At 47.3% G+C, this 18,689-nt stretch overlaps 1 protein-coding gene across 1 annotated transcript; it reads left to right on the top strand.

Annotated features, from left to right (window-relative positions):
• Positions 1 to 2,430: 2,430 nt before the first annotated feature.
• On the top strand, positions 2,431 to 18,433 carry LOC130152372 (E3 ubiquitin-protein ligase RBBP6-like). The gene is made up of 4 exons (XM_056345852.1): positions 2,431 to 2,627; positions 9,179 to 9,278; positions 11,369 to 11,414; positions 18,245 to 18,433. Exons 1-4 carry the CDS (start codon positions 2,462 to 2,464, stop codon positions 18,431 to 18,433), a joined length of 501 nt encoding a protein of 166 aa, XP_056201827.1. The 5' UTR covers positions 2,431 to 2,461.
• The last annotated feature ends 256 nt before the right edge of the window (positions 18,434 to 18,689 follow it).

The following is an 18,689-nucleotide window of genomic DNA, read 5'->3' as shown; positions in this document are numbered from 1 at the left end:
GCCTTTTGCTCAGATTCTGCTGACATCCTTAAATTTTTCTTACAAATTAAAAGATCAGACTTGCGTAAGGAAATCTTAAGTTGGAGGAGGAATGAACATATGTGGAATAACTTGTGAAGAAAAATCTAAAGATAGCTGCTGTCTTCTGTCCTTAAAAAGCCCTTGGGCAGGAATCTGAAGAGCTGTCTTTGTAGTAATGCTGTCAGTATCTTTCCCAGAGTAGTGGCATTCCGTCAGCTTACTAGAGACTGAGTTTAGAAGCTTTTAGCTAGGATTTTTCTTGAAATGCAGTCACTGGCCTTGGTTGGAGCTAGAGGTATGTGCAGAATTTGGCTACCACTGGCTAGAAGTGGGGCATTTTGCATCCTGTACAAATTGCCAAATACGTAGTGAAGTTAAATAGACTAAGCTGGCATTTTCAAAGGGAGCTTTACTGCCTCCAGGCTAAACCCTGCTTTCCTGACAGCTGATACTGCACTGTAGCCATTAAGACTCACATGTTTTGCATCTTACAAAGCACAAGAGTGATTTGCACTGCAGGTGGATGCTGGATAGTGAGACATCTGCATGTCCATGTACCAGCAGAGACCAGTAGACACCCCTGAAATCCATCCATAGCTAGGGTAGTCCATGCGATAGAAGTGAGTGGGAACAGACTTACCCTTCCTGCATGTTTTTACACTACCACAGCAGCAGCTGTTCTGGCTCGTAAGCAGAAACCTTTACATGCCGTCATGCTCTTCGGTTTGCAGGAGCAGTATACCAGCAGCTGAAAGAAGCTTTGACATAAGCGTATGGAGAGGAAAAAAACCCAAACCCAAACAAATTTGGGAGAAAAAAAAATGGTGTGAGTGACTGTTTTGAATTAACTTCATTAATTTCCTTTGTGTTGCGTTTTGTTTTTTAAGGTCCATGTCTCCCTATGCCACTTCCTCTCACTCTAGAAGTTCGCATACCTACTCCAAGTCAAGATCAGGTCCTTCCCACCCTCGCTGCTGCTCTCAATCATCTAGTCGTGCCCCCTCTCATTCCTACCCACAATCACCACCATATCCAAGAAGAGGCAGAGAGAAGAGTCGGGGCTCTCATTCTAGCTCAAGGTCACGTGGTTATCCCCGCTCAAGGTCAAGGTCGCACATCTCTCCCCGCTCATGCTAGTGGACTTACCCTTTCTCTCATCTTCCCTTAACTGAACATTTTTGGAATAAATACTGAGGATACAGAATTTAAATAAAAGCTATTTTATGAAGCATTACAAAAGATGACAGTGTGCACCTCGCCCGTTACGACTGGACTGCTCCCTTTTTTCCTCTTGGCACTGGTTCTACCAGAGGAAGCCCCGTCAGACAGAGTGAATAAAAGCCAGTTACAAAAGGAACCATCATTAATACCATGGAGGAGTACAACAAGGACAACACTGCGACACCCTGAGATGTCCCCTCCCTGCGCTGTCCCTGCGGTACGGGCAGCCAAGTGCCACTCGGCAGAGCCCCAGCATCTCCCCCAGGCTGCCTTGGGACAGGAGGGGACAGCAGGTGGGGACAGCCCAGGGGTGACAAGAGGGGACAGCTGGTAGTAACAGGCCTGGGGGGTGACAGGAGAGACAGCTGGTGGGGACAGCCTGGTGGGTGACAGGAGGGGACAACTGTTGGGGACAGCCTGGGGTTGACGGGAAGGGTCAGCGGCTGGGGAAAGCCTGGGGGTGACAGGAGGGGACAGCAGGCCGTGACAGCCAGGGGGTAAGAGGAGGGGACAGCAGGCAGTGGCAGCCTGGGGGGTGACAGGAGGGGACAGCAGGCAGGTACAGCCTGGAAGGTGACAGGAGGGAACAGCAGGCAGGTACAGCCTGGAAGGTGACAGGAGGGAACAGCAGGCAGGTACAGCCTGGGTGGTGACAGGAGGGGACAGCAAGCCGTGACAGCCTGGGGGGTGACAGGAGGGGACAGCAGGCCGTGACAGCCTGGGGGGTGACAGGGCACGGGGCGGTGATGTGCCCAGGGCTGTTGGGAGAGCCCCCACAGGCGCAGGGGCTGACAGGTGATGCTGGGTGGTGAAGGCCCCAGGGGGTGACAGGAGGGACACCGCAGCCCTGGAGTGTGACAGGGCACGGGGCGGTGACAGGCTGGGGGACAGCAGGGACACCGGCGGCCCAGGCGGGGCTGATGAAGGCCCCTCCCCCAGGGGCGCTGAGTGGCCCCCTGAGCCCCTCTGTCACAATGCGGAGCCGCCTGGGTTGCCATAGCGAGCAGCTTGGCCTGGCAGCGCTGGTGCGAGGAGGGAGCGGAGGCCGAGCCAGGGCCTGTCCCCATCGTCCTCCCACCGGGGCTGCGAGGAGGAGCCAGCGGGCTCAGCCCGCGCTGCTGGCCCCAGCCCCTCGGTGGGCCCTGACCTGCTGTGGGGGCTGCGAGGCCAGCTGCTGCGTGAGGTGCCATCGCGGAGCAGGCACCGCCTGGCCCCGGCCATGTCGTGTGTCCACTACAAGTTCTCCTCCAGGCTGAACTCCAATGTGGTCACCTTTCACGGCCCCCACATCTCCCTGCACGACCTCAGGCGCCAGATCATGGGCCGCGAGAGGCTGAAGGCGACCCACTGCAACCTGCAGGTCACCAACGCCCAGACCATGGAAGGTGCGTGGGGGCGGCGGGCACGGGGACCGGGGACCGGCCGGCTGGCGGCGGCGCAGGCGGCCAGTGAGGCGGTTGGGCCACGGCCGGCAGCGGTGACTTGTGCTGGGGCCTCAGAGCTGCTCTTCTGTGGTTGTGCACTGGCAGCTGCCGTCAGGGCTGTGTGCGCAGCCAGGCACAGCAGCGTACGGGGTCCATGTGCGACACCGCACGTGGAAGAGGTTTGGTTTCTGGGAACCCTTCTAGGTAAAACGATAAGGGAATGTGGGACAATGCCTTGTAATCACAAACCTGCCAGATTTCTTTGAAAGCCGGCAGAGAAGGCTGAACGTGATAGAAAAGGAGTGGGTGGCTAAATTGAAGGGAAAAAAAGTGGGTTTGGTGACTGAAATTTGTCTTCAGCTACTTTTACTCCACCGCATTGGAAAAGTGGTGCTTGGCTGCTGCAGAAACTGCTCAGTAGCAACGTTTTGGATCAAGAGTGTATCTGTGAGTGAGAATCTATGCAGACCCTGGAAAGCCATCTTGTACACGAGTGTTCTGTCTAAAGTATACTTGGCATTTCTTGCTAATACAGCTTCTTTGCTACACCAAAGACATTTTCATTCAGATGCTATTGAGCATCATTTCTTCATTTCTTTCAAACGGTGCGTTTTTGTCCTGGTACTGCGTGTTAAACGGTGTCAGGGCAGTACTGAAGTTTTACGGCAGATCAGTTATGGTGAATATACCTAAAAATGTTCTTAGAGAAGCCCTAAGTTCTTTTGAATCTGAGAAATGGTGCTTGATTCTCAGAGACGGTAATGGTTTTGTATTACTTAGCGTGCTGTTTCAGTTTGGTAATCTACCGTCTGGCAAAGCTTGCATGTGATTAAAGACTTTGGAATATGACTTGTCAGAAATACACAGACTTGGAAACCGTCTCCATTCCTTAAACATTCAAATTTTATCATTTTTTTTTTTCTTTTTTCCTGTGGTTCTGTGACATTCCCACAACAGTCTTTTCTTGACAATGTGTACTCACAGGACTTTTTCCTCTCCCTGTTTGATGTATTAAAACTTGAACAGAATAACATGCCTGCTGCAGTAACTGCAACTTTGGCCCCAGCCTTTCGAGTGGTTGGACCTAAACACGCTGTTTACCTACAGATAGGTAAAGTATGTTCAGGAGAGTATCTGTGTGCAGGAGCGGGCTGGAAACTAGGACCATGCATGGCAATCAGTTAGCTGAGGGGAATGTGCTCGAGCTTGTCTAGACAACAATTAACGTGATGAGGCATGTTTGCAGAGCACAGGGGAGTGGGAGACGGATGGCGCCAAGGATGGCGCCAAGGAAAGGTAACACCTTGCTGTTAATTGCTGGTAGTTAACCACCAATCAGGGATTGCCTAGTATGCAATGCTTAGCTTCAAGAACCAATCTGTTTAAAACGCGCAGCTTCTGAAAGTGTATAAAAAGGCGTGCTTCTGTACAATAAATTGAAATTTGCTTGCATCAAGCTGTGTCCCGTCTCTTCATTCGCCGCAAATTGGTGACCCCGACGTGAACCGTTTAAGGATCTGATGTGGAGGGCTCTCGAATCGCCTATGTGAGCGACATGCAGCGAATCCCACAGAACTTTGAATGATCTGCTGAAAGGAAGCAGGAGCCGGCCGGCCATAAATCCCTCTGGAGTTGAGAGGTGAGCTGTGGGAAATCTGTGACGGGGAATCAGGCTTCGTCCCCAGAAAGAGATGTATATGGACTCATAAAGGGTCTTCTAGTCAGATCAGAGAGTCCGTGCCTCAGTCTCCTCAAATGGTGACCCCTATGGTGGTGTTCCGAAGCCTTGGAAGAATAAGGACGGAAAAAAGACAGCTCGTGGAAGAGGGCTGCGTTCCGGAGGAGACGGCTTGGCTGAACGATCGTCTGGCTGGCTGGACCAGGCGGACAACCTAAACCCCGAGGATAACACCTATATTCATCGAGACAGGTGAGCAGCCAAGAAACTTTAGAGACTTTGAAAGAATGAAAGTGTGTACATACAGCAGCCAACTGTATGATGCTGCCGCGGAGGGGAACTCCGTGTCGGGAATGCATTTAGCATCTTGGTGGCAAATTCTGACTACTCTTTGCCAAGTGTGGACTAATTCTACTAATGGTGCTAAACCAGAAGAAGCTGTAAATTCCACCAACAGCGCGACTCTTCTCAAGACACCGCCAGCGATGGCGATTCTGTCCACACCTCCTCTGCCCCCAAAGCTTCTGTCACTGATTGCAGCGACCCTCACAACACAGGATCAAGCACGGGAACAGGACAACTCGGACAATGATTTTATTGACACTGATAAACCTTTTGATCCAGGTCCTATAGATCTGGAAAAGGAGCTAGACCTTTTCCCCACCCCCTCGTCTCTCCTGATGCATTGATTGTATTTTTGGGGAGGGTGAAAGGGGGTCTGAGGGATTGGTGGCAGGAATGCAAGTGGGAAACACTTAAGTGATGGGTTTTGGGAGTTGCTAGGGCATGTTCAGTATTTTGTCAGACAAATCAACCTGCAGAGTGGCAGCCTGTGCAATACGAGGCTGTTAAAGGGTTAAGCAAAGCAGTGCGGGAAGGGAGGATTCATAATACATTTGCTATGTCCCTTCTTGAAGTGATGGCAGAGCCTTATACACTCACACTGCATGATTGGAAGTTACTGCTTTGTATGGTACTAACTGATACAGTATATGATGTGGTTATCTGATTTTTGTGAGCTATGTGTAGTGGCCTTGACTGAAAACCTTAATCGGGGAATTGCTGTTAACTATGAGCAGTTGGCTGGAGCAATTAACTGTGCCGATTCTGTGACTCAGGCAAGGTATGCCAGGGACAACTGTTTGCAAATGAATGAGATGGCTATTAAGGCAGTCAGGATGCGGGAGTCTTGCCACAGTCTTGCAGGGTCCTAGAGAGTCACTAACTTTAATACTAACTTGATTGATTGGCTTCAGAATATTTTGCAACAAGTCGAACATCAGGAAGCTCAAGGGTTGCTTTTAAAACAACTAGCTGTGATAATGTCAATGAAAATTGTAAACGGGCAACTTTCACAATCGCAACCCCAACATGTGTCAAATGATTGTAACGCAGAACTCACAGCAGACTGTAATTCTCAGGCTGAGTTCTGGAATGCAGCATAACAGATTTTTGCTTCTCTAATCTCTTCTGTAAGAATAGTACACGCTTTTAACTTGCTTAGTAAATTAGGCTGCTAGCTTGCTAAACAAAGTAATACTACAAATACTATTTTTTTTTTTTCTGGCTTATTAACAGATGTTGATTCTGTCCATCATATGTTGCTACAGAACCGAGTTGCTATTGATTTTTATTATTAGCACAGGGACACAAGTGTGAAGACTTTGATAGGATGTGTTACGTGAATCTGAGTGACCACTGTGAATTAATTTACAAAAGTATACAAAACTTAAAAGCCTTAAAACAAAGATCTGCAACAGAGCCAGGGGCGGGATGCCTTTGGTCTCTTCTCACGGCTGGGAAACTTTGGGCCATGACTCAAAAGTATTACAGGATTTATTATAATTATCTTTAACCACCTTATTGATGTTTGCCTTATGTCTCCCATACCTTTTTTTCCTGTATTCAGTGTTTAGTTGATTGTAACATAAATCAGGTCATGGTCACCCAGCTACACACAACCTTTGCCTCCTCGCAATTAACAAGCAAAAAAGAGGAGGATAGAGAATGTCTGAAGAGAGATATAGGAGAGGAAGCTGGAGAATATTTGACCTAACGAGATGAGAGAACAGCTGGGTATTGTGAAGGAGACTAGGAAAGATAAACATGGTTATCTAGTGTTTAATAGGTGTCTGCATACTTGTAGTGATACATAGCTATGTAACTACATGAACGATTTCTGCCCTGAGCCTGGTGGAGCATACAGCTGCGGTTTGTGTCCGGGCTCAGATGTAAATAGGGGCTTCTCTGTTATGGTGAAAGTGTTTCTCTTTGCATAAAAAAGAGAGGGAATGAAGGGAATGACCCCAGAGGTATGTTCAGAGAAGGCATGCGATGTTTCGAACTTTTTGACTGAACCAGTTCTTGGTTGGTGTGCCCTTCCACCTACGTATAATGTTAATCCAAAAGAAGCTGATATTGTTTACACTTTGAATGTCGGTAATTGTCTTGCTGTAGATGCTAATGTAGTAGGAGGCTATGATGGGAACGTGTCGCAGCGGTTCTTCTCTTATCCAGAGTAACAGCAGGGAAAGCATTGAAGAGTTAAATCACCTTGTTTGATAAGCAATTAAGAATGTGAGTCAAAATTGCCACTGCTTTTTGTTGTTGGTTCAAGGACATGGATGTGAGGATTTTGATGGTATGTGCTGCGTGGATTTTAGGCACCCCATTGCAGCAACATGTTGACAAAATCTGAGAAAATTTCAGCCTTTTTGGCATCCATTCACTCAATTGGCAGTATTGTTTGTTTGCTATTACCTTGGTTGCAGTCATGTTTGCAAGGGCCCTGCAGAACATGGCAAACCTGGTACTAGCTGTTCAAAAACAAAAAGGGGAAATTGTAAAACTGTACGGAACAAAGACAGTGGGTTATTTTGACATTGATAATATGTCTTAGTTGGTTTTTTATTTGTTCTATTACTTGTGCCTTGTTTTTGCTCGGTTTCAGGGGTTCTTTTGTGCAACAGGAAGGGGGAGATGCAGGAGCGGTCTGGAAACTAGGACCATGCGTGGCAATCAGTTAGCTGAGGGGAATGTGCTCAGGCTTGTCTGGACAACAATTAACGTGATGAGGCACGTTTGCAGAGCACAGGGGAGTGGGAGACTGCGACGAGCGAGGGGAAGCAAGCAGCCGACTCAATATGAGTGATAGAGCAAGCTTCGATTTATTACGGCGCGATTATGTCTTATATACAGTTCCAGTTAATTATGCCTACAAATCATCTGCTGATTGGCTAAGCTCTAAAGGATTACACTTTCATACGTCCTCCTATTTGCAGTTTCTGCGGATAGCTAACTACATATATTTTTTTCTTCTCTTGTCTACGCGAATTCCTCAAAGTTATTTACAACATTAGGCACAAGGTCAGCATGACCTTATCTCTCTTCCCTTATTAGCAAGCCTGGTAATTTTCCATTTTTAGCAAGCCTGGTAATTTTCCATTTCTAGCAAGTCTGGTAATTTCCCGCTGCGGCCTAGCTTGGTTCACTCCAGACTTATGTCAAAAGCTGTATCACACAGTCCTTCTATGGAACCGTGGCCGTTCTCTTTCATCCATTCTGCAACAGGAGACGGATGGCACCAAGGAAAGGCAACACCTTGCTGTTAATTACTGGTAGTTAACCACCAATCAGGGATTGCCTAGTATGCAAGGCTTAGCTTCAAGAACCAATCTGTTTAAAACGCGCAGCTTCTGAAAGTGTATAAAACCTCGTGCTTCTGTACAATAAATTGACATTTGCTTTCATCAAGCTGTGTCCCGTCTCTTCATTCGCCGCATCTGTGAGGAGACTTAACAGCACGGTGTTAGGGGTCCTGGGGGTGTTACGGGATCGCATGTCATATACAGCAGTAGAGACAGACATGCAGGTAGAGGCAGACGTACAGGTTGTGACACAGATGCTTACTGGAACTTTTGTAAGGGTGTTTTCCCAGTGAAAATGCAAAAATCCCCCAGTGGTTGTCAGAGCAAAGCTAAGGAATACATTTTGGTGTCATACACATGTATGCCAGATTTTGGGGTTTTATACATAACCGTGAATTTCCGTTTTTATTGAACAGCATCTACGTGCTTAAAGTCACCTTCAGAAGATGAAGGAAAGAACTAGGCCAGGATGCTCTGCCTAAAGGGGGTTCTTGGAGATCTTCCCTGTGGAGATATGGTAGTGGGTTTTATAACTTTGTGCAGGAGTCCTGACTAAATGTTGGCATGATCTTGGAAAGACCCTTCAGTGAACCTTGAGTGAAGATGGCCAACTTGCTCAGATTTTTCCGAGCCGCGTGATCACGGAAATCTCGTAATAGAAGCAATGCTAATAGAAGCTAAAAGTAAACAGGATTTTACACATCACTGGGGGAAAAAAAAAAGAGATGGTGGACTCTTTTTGAAGATGTTGGGAAGGCAAAATGGATGTTTGGGATGTGTTTTAAAAGGTGGGAGGCGGGGTGGGGGTGTCCTCTTCTGTGCTCGCTATTATAGAGACATGTTCTAGGGTTTTGTAAGCTAACAGGAGCAAAAGCAATGAAAGTTAGATCAGGAAAGAGCCTCATGTTGTAGCAGACTCTGCTTTAGTGACTTTGGAGACCATTTTGCTGTTGGCATTGAAACGATTCAAAACAAATGGAAAAGATTTTGCTGCTTGTGTTTGACTCTCAGACCTGAAGATTTCTGGAAAGGTGCCGTGAGTGTGTGGAGATGATAAAAGCTTGATGCTGTGTGTAAAATGTTGCTTTTCTATCTGTAAAGGGATTCCCTGAAGTGCTATGTCATGACATATTAATATCACTCTTACAAACTGACTGATGCTTTCTCTGTATTGATGTTGTTTTCAGAATACACAGATGACAATGCCCTGATTCCAAGGCACTCATCGGTAACTGTTAGGAGAGTCCCTGTTAGAGGAGTTAAAGCTACCGGCAAAACAGACCTTGGGTAAGTAGCCATAACGCGTTGTGTCCTGTGGGAGGGGTTTCAGTGTGTTCACCTTCTTTGTAGCTGTCGGTTTACGGAGGCATTCCGGCTGTATCTTTCTTGTTAAAGCTGCTGTTAAATTGTGTTGTGACAGGGCAGATTTCAATGTATCTGTCCCAAAGCAGACTTAGATTTTTCAGCCCGCTGGGACGTGGCATTCAAAGCCCAACAGTGGTAGCTGTTCAGACGTTTGAATTGGGTTTGTTCTTGGGGTTGGTTTTTCTGAGAGTCAAGTTCTCCATCCTGTTTCCTCTAAGCAGAGAGATTCCTTATTTTATGCTTTTGCTTGTAGTGCTTTTAAAGTAAACGGAGAGACACATTGCAGTGTGAACTGGTAATTTGTTCCCATCTGCCAGCAGTCCGAGTCTCAGTGTTTGACTGCTTCCTTTGTTTGGGGGCGGTGGGGCAGGGTATTCTTACACCCCAAAGGGGTGGGGGTGGCGGGGCTGCATGCTGTCTCCAGAGGAAAGACTGAGAGTGGCCAGCTGGCAAACCGTGCAAACAAGAAGTTTCATTCTTAAGTGATTCCTATTAGTTTCCTAAAGACAATGCCTGTGTTGGGCAAGAGAAAAAGAGCAACGTCCTAAAGCGTATTGCCTTTTGTGCCAGGACGGTGAAGGAACAGTTGATCTTTTCCAAACCTGAAGCTCAGAAAGCAGTTGAGCACATTCCCAAATGTTAGTAGTTACCTTTCTAAGTTTGATTTCAGCCTAAGCTGCTCTCTGTGCTCCAGGTATTACTGCTGTATTCCTCAGATTTATGGAGGACAGAGAATCTGATTACAATAGCAGATATTCAAATGTAAGCCTGACTACAGCATTGTTGCTGTCATCGATGTATTCGTCCAGTCCAGTTCTGTATCAGCTGCATCAGCATGGTTTGAATGGTCATGTTTTCCAGCCTTCTTCAAGGTAGACCTCTCCTCCACCATTAGTAGATATTATTGACTTGTGGTTTTGTCGTGTCTGTCTAATGTTAGTTCTCAATAAATAAAGTATACTGGTGAGTTTCAGCGTGTCTCTAAGTCTTATCTCTAAGACTTAACCTTGAGACATAACCATAAGTCTTAACCTAAAGACCTATCCTTAAGACTTAACCCTAAGACCTAAAGGGTAGAAGCTCCTGATCTGGCTTCGGTCAATCTGGGATCATCACTGGGATCCACAGAACTTGGCCAGCACAAGGTCTATTAGGTAGCAGGTTAAATGAGGCAGAGGAGAAGCCCACCACTCTGCTGCGCTGGGTTCTTGGCACCAAGGTACCTCTGTGACATTTTCACTGTGCTGCAGTGTAAAGACGGCCTGTGATTTTCAAAACCTGAAGATCAGTCTTTAAAATGCAACTCCTTGGACAGTAATAATATTGTGTCAAGTAAATACATACACCCCTCACCAATGGAGTTTTGGTTTTTTTCTTTGTACCTTTGCTGCTTCTGCAGAAGCCAGTAGTGCAGAGGACTGAGGGTACAGCCACACAGAGTGGCTTCTGTTTTGTGAGCTCTAACTAAACGTGCAATGGACAGCCATTAAGGTTGGGAAAGCTCGCAAAAAGCTTAAAAACAAATAAACCACAACATTTCTTTCTTTTTTATAGAACTCCTTAGATTGCTCCTTTTTTTTATAAAAATGAGAAATCAGGGGTTAGTCATGCTTTGTATGCTATCTAAAGGCTTTAATCAGCAGTGCCTCCCCTGTCCATTCAGAGGGGGTCATATCCATCTTTTTTCAGATTTTCTGTAGCTGGAAGAAGTGTTTTTGCCAGCCACCACAGACAAGTTTTCCTAAAAGGCTCAATCTGTCCATTTAAGTGTTCCTTCAGCCTGATAATGATTTAAAAACTGTGCCTGCTGGTCTGAACCTGGATTTCATGTTCTAGTTCCCTCCTAACAAAATAAATAGAATGTTCTTTGCTGTAGATGCCCCATTGCAACGGGGTCTCCAGGAAGGGATTCTGCATCCAGCCCATCATAAATAATCACGCAGAATTCAAGAGAATATTTTAAGACCAACACGCTCTGCACTGATTAACGTCTTCACCACTGTCATCTACAGTGGTGAAGATGACAATGAGGAGTACAATGAAGAGAACTGTAAACAGGTTTTTTCTTTTTTTTTGCAAGGAAGAAGAATGAGGGGCTTTTCAACTCTTGCAATGCACTGCGCGAATGATTTCTTAGAAAGAGCATTACAATTCTAGGAAAGAGTTGTCAACAAATTTTTGAAATAGTTTCCTAATCTTCAAAATATTGGAGCTGGTAGTCACCAGCTGTGGCTGACGCACCATTTTCTGACTCCTGTGAAATGCCTAACTGTCTGTTTCCATAGTGGTATCATTCCCATACCTCCCTTTCCTTAAATAGAGTTTAAAATGGGGTCCACAAATCAGATGATGCGGTCCACAATTCAGATGGCCATCAAAGAGTCTTCAAAATTTCTCAAAATTCAGGTACTTCTTTTCTGGGAAACATACTCTTTGCTACTTTAACAGAACGTGTTTGTGTATGTATGTGTAGGTATTTACAAAGAGGCATTTAGTAAAACATTCGTTAAAACGTTGACTGTCTCTCACTTAGAGGTGAGAGATTCTGAGGGAAGGAATGGATTGCACATTCCCAGTGAGTGAAAGCGAGAGAACACCCTGCTCCCACGCGTTCCCTCCGTAAATGCCTGTGCTAGTTCTCAGGCGGCCCCAAGCTGATTTTCACATCCCCCCTGCCCTTCAGGCTGGCTGGCAGGGCTGCCTGTTAGCGCTCCCTCACTGCCTTTCAGGCTGAGCATGCCTGTCAACAAGACAAACAGGAGGGCTTTGCTAACCTTAGTGTCCTCAGCGGAGACGGGGAAGGAGCACTCGCGTCACCAGCTCTGCTGGCAGGCATCACAGGACAGCAGGTCTGGGCAGAGGTTTTGTGTCGAGCCCTCCCTGGGGACACGTTGATCCCAAAGGTTTCCTTTTGGGTGTCAAAGGGCGATTGTTTTGAAAAGGAGTGCTGAGGATGGTTTTCGAATCATTTAAGATCAACAAAGAGCAGCTTCTGAGTACGTGTTGGACCTGCAGTTCCACTGCACTTGGCAATAGCTGCTGTTAAAGAGTCCTTTTCCTGGCCAGAAGCAGAGCTTGTGGGCAGACAAAAACCAACAGAAAATCCAGTACCAACAGAAAATTCTTAAATCCCTTGCTAAGGGATTATCAAAAGCTTGATTCCTTTTAGTGCTTCTGGGTCTGAAGCTGAATTTCAGCAAGCAAAAGCATCTTCAACAGCTCTTAAGTTGTGTGTCCTTTTAATGCTGCAAGACATAAATAATGCTACTTGCATGCATCTCAGTTAAATGTACCGTGGCTAGCTTCTTCAACCAGTCTGGAGCTTAAAGGCCAGCTTCAAAATGCTGGCGGTGTACTTTTTTCTACACATAGCTTCAGTCCACTTGGAAGAAAATTGGATTGGTTAAACAAGTCTTTATGTAAGGTACAAAGAGAGCCTATTTGTAGCCTAACATGAGTGTCAAATAATCAGTACCTGTTAAACAGACTGACAACCTGGCTGAAGACAATGCTACCAAAGAGGATAAGGTACAGGCTATGATGGTACAGTCTTGCTGTGAATACAACCCAGTCAAGGAAGTGTCAGGTATGTTCTTTGAAGGTTATGGGAACATTGTAGAGATGTTTGTTTTAAGAAGAAAGATACATGCATACGTTTTCCTTTTTTTTTTTCTTTTTCAAAAAACTTCTAGTTACATGAAAGACCCCTGGGATCCACCTCCACCATCGAACATTTGCTTTCGTTGTGGAAAACCTGGCCACGATAGAAAGAACTGCCCAACAAAATGGGTAAGGTTGTGGGGCGCTTCTGGTGTTACTGAACCTTTTAGGGTTTTTACCTTGGCATTTATGTGACAAAGACATGAACGCTCCTAGTAAGAATTGTTTCTCTTGGGGTGAAATACAGAGGTTACATGGCAATGTTGCAAAGCCCTTCCATATTCAAGGGAAGCCTGGAATTCTGAATGTGAAATTTTCTTTTCTCTAGCTCACAGTCATTAAAGATGTCCATAGATCTTTCTCAGTGAACTTTCACACCTATTTTTGTCTGTTTCAGTAGGACTGGAAATTTTTCTTGCTTCTAACTCTGTTCAATGACCATTCAAAGTTTTTAGTATTTCCTATAAAAACAAGATGTTTCTGTTGACCCCATCTATTGAATATCTGTGAGTTTTAACTACCAGAAGCCTCTGGCTGAGTATTCATGCTGTTTAACATCAGTCACTGAATGTATATGCAAAAGGGACAAATTCAGCTTTCATAGATGGATTATTAAAGAATTTCCACAAGCCGAATGGGTTCCTCTAGGTTTGCTTTTAATCACAGTACAGAGTTGGGCATCACCTCAGTGAGTGGCAACTTGCAATTTTTCATTTTGCATCTTAGATAGATTTCTTAAAGCAATTACATAATCCCTAAAGTCCAGTCATAAGAGTCCACTTAAAGTTTCATCATCTTTCCAATTCTTCTGTTCTTCTTGGTCAGCCGGAAAGTACTTTGAATTCTCATCCGTCAGCTGATCCTCATCATTCAATCCAATTGTTGACCGTGTAGGTCACGCTGTTCTCCTCTTGACTCAAAATCATAAAAGTCATTTATATCTAATCATAATCATCTGACAGGCTTATTTGATTATTGCTTACTGTTTAACATACACATTTATTTTTAACTACCGATTAACTCAGTTGAAGGCTAAATCAATCATGGAAAGAATTGTACAATGGACGTGGTTATATTGTTATTGCTGCACCTGTGTTTTCACTGCTGCTAACAACTAATCTTACTACTTTAACCTAGACAATACTGCTATTAATCTATGATTAACCTTGAACATAGATGGTGAATATAAGTTTCCCCAGGGACTTGTGGATATTTCTCGAGCTAGCTCGACAGCATCAGTGAGCAAAAACTGACCTTGGGAGAGAGACACAGTTATGCTTGTTGGGAGGAAGTCATGGGAGCAAGAAGAGAAACTTCAAGATACGGAGTTGTCTGCAGAGCTTGTGGCCTTGTAGGTAAAGGCCGTTGCTAAGTTGCTGTGTCTGCAATAGAAAAAAGAGCTACAGTGGAAAATTACTGAGCACAATCACAGGCTGATACGTCAGCCCGCTGCAAAGGCAAAAAGGCTTGCTTGATTTTAGTAAAGTGTCTTTGAGGTGTCTTTGATTGTCTTCGAGTCTTCAATCTGCTCTCAGTGTCCGTGCATCAATAAGCCACAGGGACTGACTCAGAACCCTGAAAGAAGCTCTCACTCTGCAAAGCATTTTGGAGGGGCAGCGGGTTTGTGTCTCTGCTCCGAACAGATGGTGAGCAAAGGGCTATTTCACCCTGAAGGGTCCTGAAGTTAAGCCAAAGAATGACTGAGTCCAAAACACTGCTCAAACCTCTGGTACATCCTGGCTATATTCACTGAGGAAAGTAGATATTTCAGTCGAGCAACCCTTATGCTAGGTAAAAGGGGAGGATTAAAGGCTTTCACTGCTTAAAATAATCACTGCAATGTCATATTAAGTGTGGGTCTTAAGATGAGAGATGTCTGCATTTCCATTCTTAACAGGACAAAAATGTTGAGTCTCTTCCCAGGATTAAAAGAAGCACAGGAATTCCAACAAGTTTCATGATGGAGGTGAAAGATCCCAATACAAAGGGTGCCATGCTGACAAAGGCTAGGAAAAATGCAATACCAACTATTAATGTGTAAGTGTGGAATTCACTGGATTGACCAAAAAGTGAATGAGATAAACCATGTAAAAATGTCTTGAGTGTCAATGTAGCCGAGGTGGCCAGCCTCTGCCATTACGAGGGAGGAAACATTATCATCGTATCTTAACATTAAGATCTGCAATACTTTACAATATTAAAATAGGGTGGTCTTAATGTTCATGCCCCTGGAAGCTGGCTGACCTTGGGATATGCTAAGAACCTGTATTTATGCAAGGCATTTCAGTAGCATTTACAGTTGGCATCTTTCTCTTTGAAAACTTGTTTTGCTTCTGGTTTATGTTTCAAAGGCTTCTTGCAAAATTTAATAAATAGCCCTTGGACTGAGATTTCCTCCCCCTCCAACTTTTAGTGAAGTTTTCCTGTAGCTATAAACTAAGAAATTCCTACTGTGTGCTCTCAAGAGTGGCTGTTGGAAAGTGCACTCGGTAGCACTTCCCTTTTTCTGTCGTGGATCTCCTGTTGTAGAAGCTGTAACACAGGCTTCTTTAATTTACAAAATGAAATTACTTGGGGACAAACTTTACCCTGATCCAGCAATTTACATTTACCCTCTGGCAAAGAAGAGGTGGGATTCCTTTCCCCTGCTCTCTAGCTGCCAAGCAATCATTTTTCCAGTCTGAGCTAATTTTGGAGTTGATCCAATGGAAAGGAGAGTTCTGCAGAAGGAAAACTGTTCCTCCCTCCTTCTTCTTCTGATAGCGTGGCTCTAGAGAAGTCATTTAGCATAAATGCCTACGTTGTAGAAAGCCAATGTGGAGTGAGAAGGCTTCCATCTATTACCTTCGTTGGATAAAATCCAAAGCTTGTAAAAGTTTTCCTTTAGCCATCTTTCGATTTTTAATTTTTCCTCCTCTCACCCCCCTCTCCTCCAGAGAAGCTTATGCTAGAGGGAAGAAGGAAAAGCCTCCCTTTTTACCAGAGGAGCCTTCCTCCTCCTCCTCCTCCTCAGATGATCACATTCCAGAGGAGTCGTTATGTCCCATTTGTAAAGATGCGATGACGGATGCAGCAGTTATTCCCTGCTGTTTCTGTAATGGTATGCAGCCCATGGCTCAGCACCTCCACGTCACCTACAAAAAGGCAACACCCTGACACCAGGAGGGCCAGATTTCTTTGCGGAGGGCGAGGAGTGGGGTGTCGTGCACCGAGAGCAGGGGCAGCTCCGGAGCACAGCTCGGCAGAGCCAGGAACTGGCTGCCTGTGCTCGCCCCCAGGGCCGCGGAGCTGCCTGTCCTGTTGAGAATGTTATGCAGAGGCTTCTGTGATTGTATATTTACAAAAAAAACCCCAACCCCAAAAAAGTTTTTCTTTTTCTGGCTGTGTCCTTGGGTGTGACTGCAGAGTGGTCTGTGCATCCCTCTGCTCTGGCAGTGGTTAGAGAGGGGCTTTGTGGTGCCTGTTCATTAGTAGGCATTGGGTTGCAATCCAAGCTCCCGGACCCTTCTCTGCCACCTGAATAATGCTGCAAGAAGCAGCAGGGTCAGGAATGGATTTGCGTGGCAGGGACATACCCTGAAAACTGCAGCTCCTGCCTAATAAAACTCGGCTCAAATGTTCAGAGGGAGCATCTACATCTTGCTGTGGGACTGGGAGACCTGTCACAGGACCCAGTTCTAATGGTGCCGTCCAGCTGACTTGAGAGGACTTGAGGCAGTCCTGAAAGTCAGGACCAGACCTTGCCTAGCTTCAGTGCAGAACAACATGAGAGTTTGGGTGAGAACTGCAAGCCAAAAGATAGAAGAGAAACTGCCCACGGTGGGATTGATCTCGGCAGCTCTTTTTTTCTAGCATGGGAGTGATGATGCAGCCTCTGACCTTTGTGAAATGTGTCCTGGAGTCCCTCACCAGTGAGGGAGGCAAAGGTCTAGCACTGCCTCTGGCCCACGGCAGAGGTGGGAGAGAGTTCTGGACGTGTCTCTCCCATCAGTTGTCTCCAAAGGCTTTCTGTGGTGGGTGTGTGGCTCTAGGGAAGGCCTGGGCCGTGATATTTCTTTCTCACAAACTTTCTGATGCCGACCATCTGGACAACACATCTCTCTGGTGAGAAGGGGCTGAGAGAGATGGGACTCTTCAGCCTGCAGAAGAGAAGGCCCAGGGCACCTTCTCCATATAGATCACTATCTGAAGGCAGGGTGTGAAGAACCTGGAGCCTGGCTCTTTCCAGTGGTGCCCAGCATCCATGCGGCTCAGGGTGACCCTCCTTCAACAGGGGCTGTCACCAGGTGGCCCCCGGAGGGCTCTGCCAGCCCCAACCGCTGCACCAGCGTGTGATGCTGGCACAACTACCAGCAGCAGCAGGGACCACCTGAAAGGGGCTTGAGCAGACACGGAGGTGTGGAACAACGCTGCCGGAGGGGCTTTGCATCGCAGGGTCTGTCTCTGAGGCTGGGTGAGCGCCTGGGTGCACCTGCAGGTGCACCCCTGAGAGCACTGTGATGTCACCAGAGGGTCACAGTCACCCCTCGACTTCACTTGGGCTGCACAGCAACACTGCCAGCATCGCGTACTGCCAGCGTCACGCGAGACGTGGAGTCCTGTGGGCAGCACCCAAGCCATCGAGTCCTGCCACAGCACGCCAGATGTTGAGAGCTGCCAGCGCCTGAGGAGCCAGAGAGTCCTGCCTGTGGAATCCGAGCCTTCCAAGTCCCACCAGCAGCACCTGAGCCTTCGAGTCCTGCCGGCGGCACCCATCCAGCCCTGCCAGTGGCAGGTGATATAGCAAGTGCCGCCAGCAGCTGACAGGGCACCAACTTCCAGCACCAGCGATGGAGGCGTCCAGGCATGAGCCAGCAGCACTGGGAGCCGCCAGGATCTCCCGGCGGGAGGACACCTGCCCCATCTGCTTGGGTCCCCTTGAGGGCCCCGCTGCTGTGGATCCGTGCTGGCATGCATTCTGCCACGCTTGCATCCAGCACTGGGCTGACACCACCGTCACTGCCACCTGCCCCATATGCCGGGGGTGCATTGTGGCCATCCACCGCCTGCAGGGACAGGTGGACCACAATGGGGCAGCTCGCCATCATCACGGCCGTCTCCATCCTCAGGTAGAGCTGTGGCGGTGTCAGGGGCGGTGGCAGCAGCAGCAGCAGCGGGGCCCCGGAGGTCCCCGGCGCCAGAGGCTCTCTGACAATGCTGAGGAGGGCAGACTCCCCATGCCCCGCTAGCGCATCCGCAGCATGTCCAGCCCGCAGGACAGAGACCGCAGCCCCCTCTGCCGCTTGCCGGACGTCAGCGAAGGTCTGCAGTGGCTGCACAGGTTCTTGGAGGATGAGCCGGGCTCAGGGGACCATGCGCGCCGCCGCCCCTTGCCCCGCTACCGAGTGAGGCGTCCGGGCCCCCCAGGGGCCCCCTGAAATAAAAACACTGGGGATGCTGAGAGGGGCCACACCTGGTTTCTTCTGTGTCTGGTTGCTCATTGCTGCACAAGTCGGGGAGTGAGAGGGGTATGGCCCTGGGAACTGGGGAAGAGGCTGGCATATGGCTCAAGAACTGGGAGGGAGGGAGGAATGTGGGTGTCGGAATGGGGGAGAGGGGCCACTTCTGGCTTCTTCTCTGCTGCTTTGCTCATCGCTGCGGGGATGGGATGCATCCCCAGAAGGGGAAGGGGGA

The sequence above is a fragment of the Falco biarmicus genome, chromosome 7 (assembly GCF_023638135.1).
Source record: "Falco biarmicus isolate bFalBia1 chromosome 7, bFalBia1.pri, whole genome shotgun sequence".
In the NCBI taxonomy this organism is placed as follows: Eukaryota; Metazoa; Chordata; class Aves; order Falconiformes; family Falconidae; genus Falco; species Falco biarmicus.
Note: the sequence above shows the minus strand (reverse complement) of the source record. Positions and strands in the feature narration are given on the sequence as shown.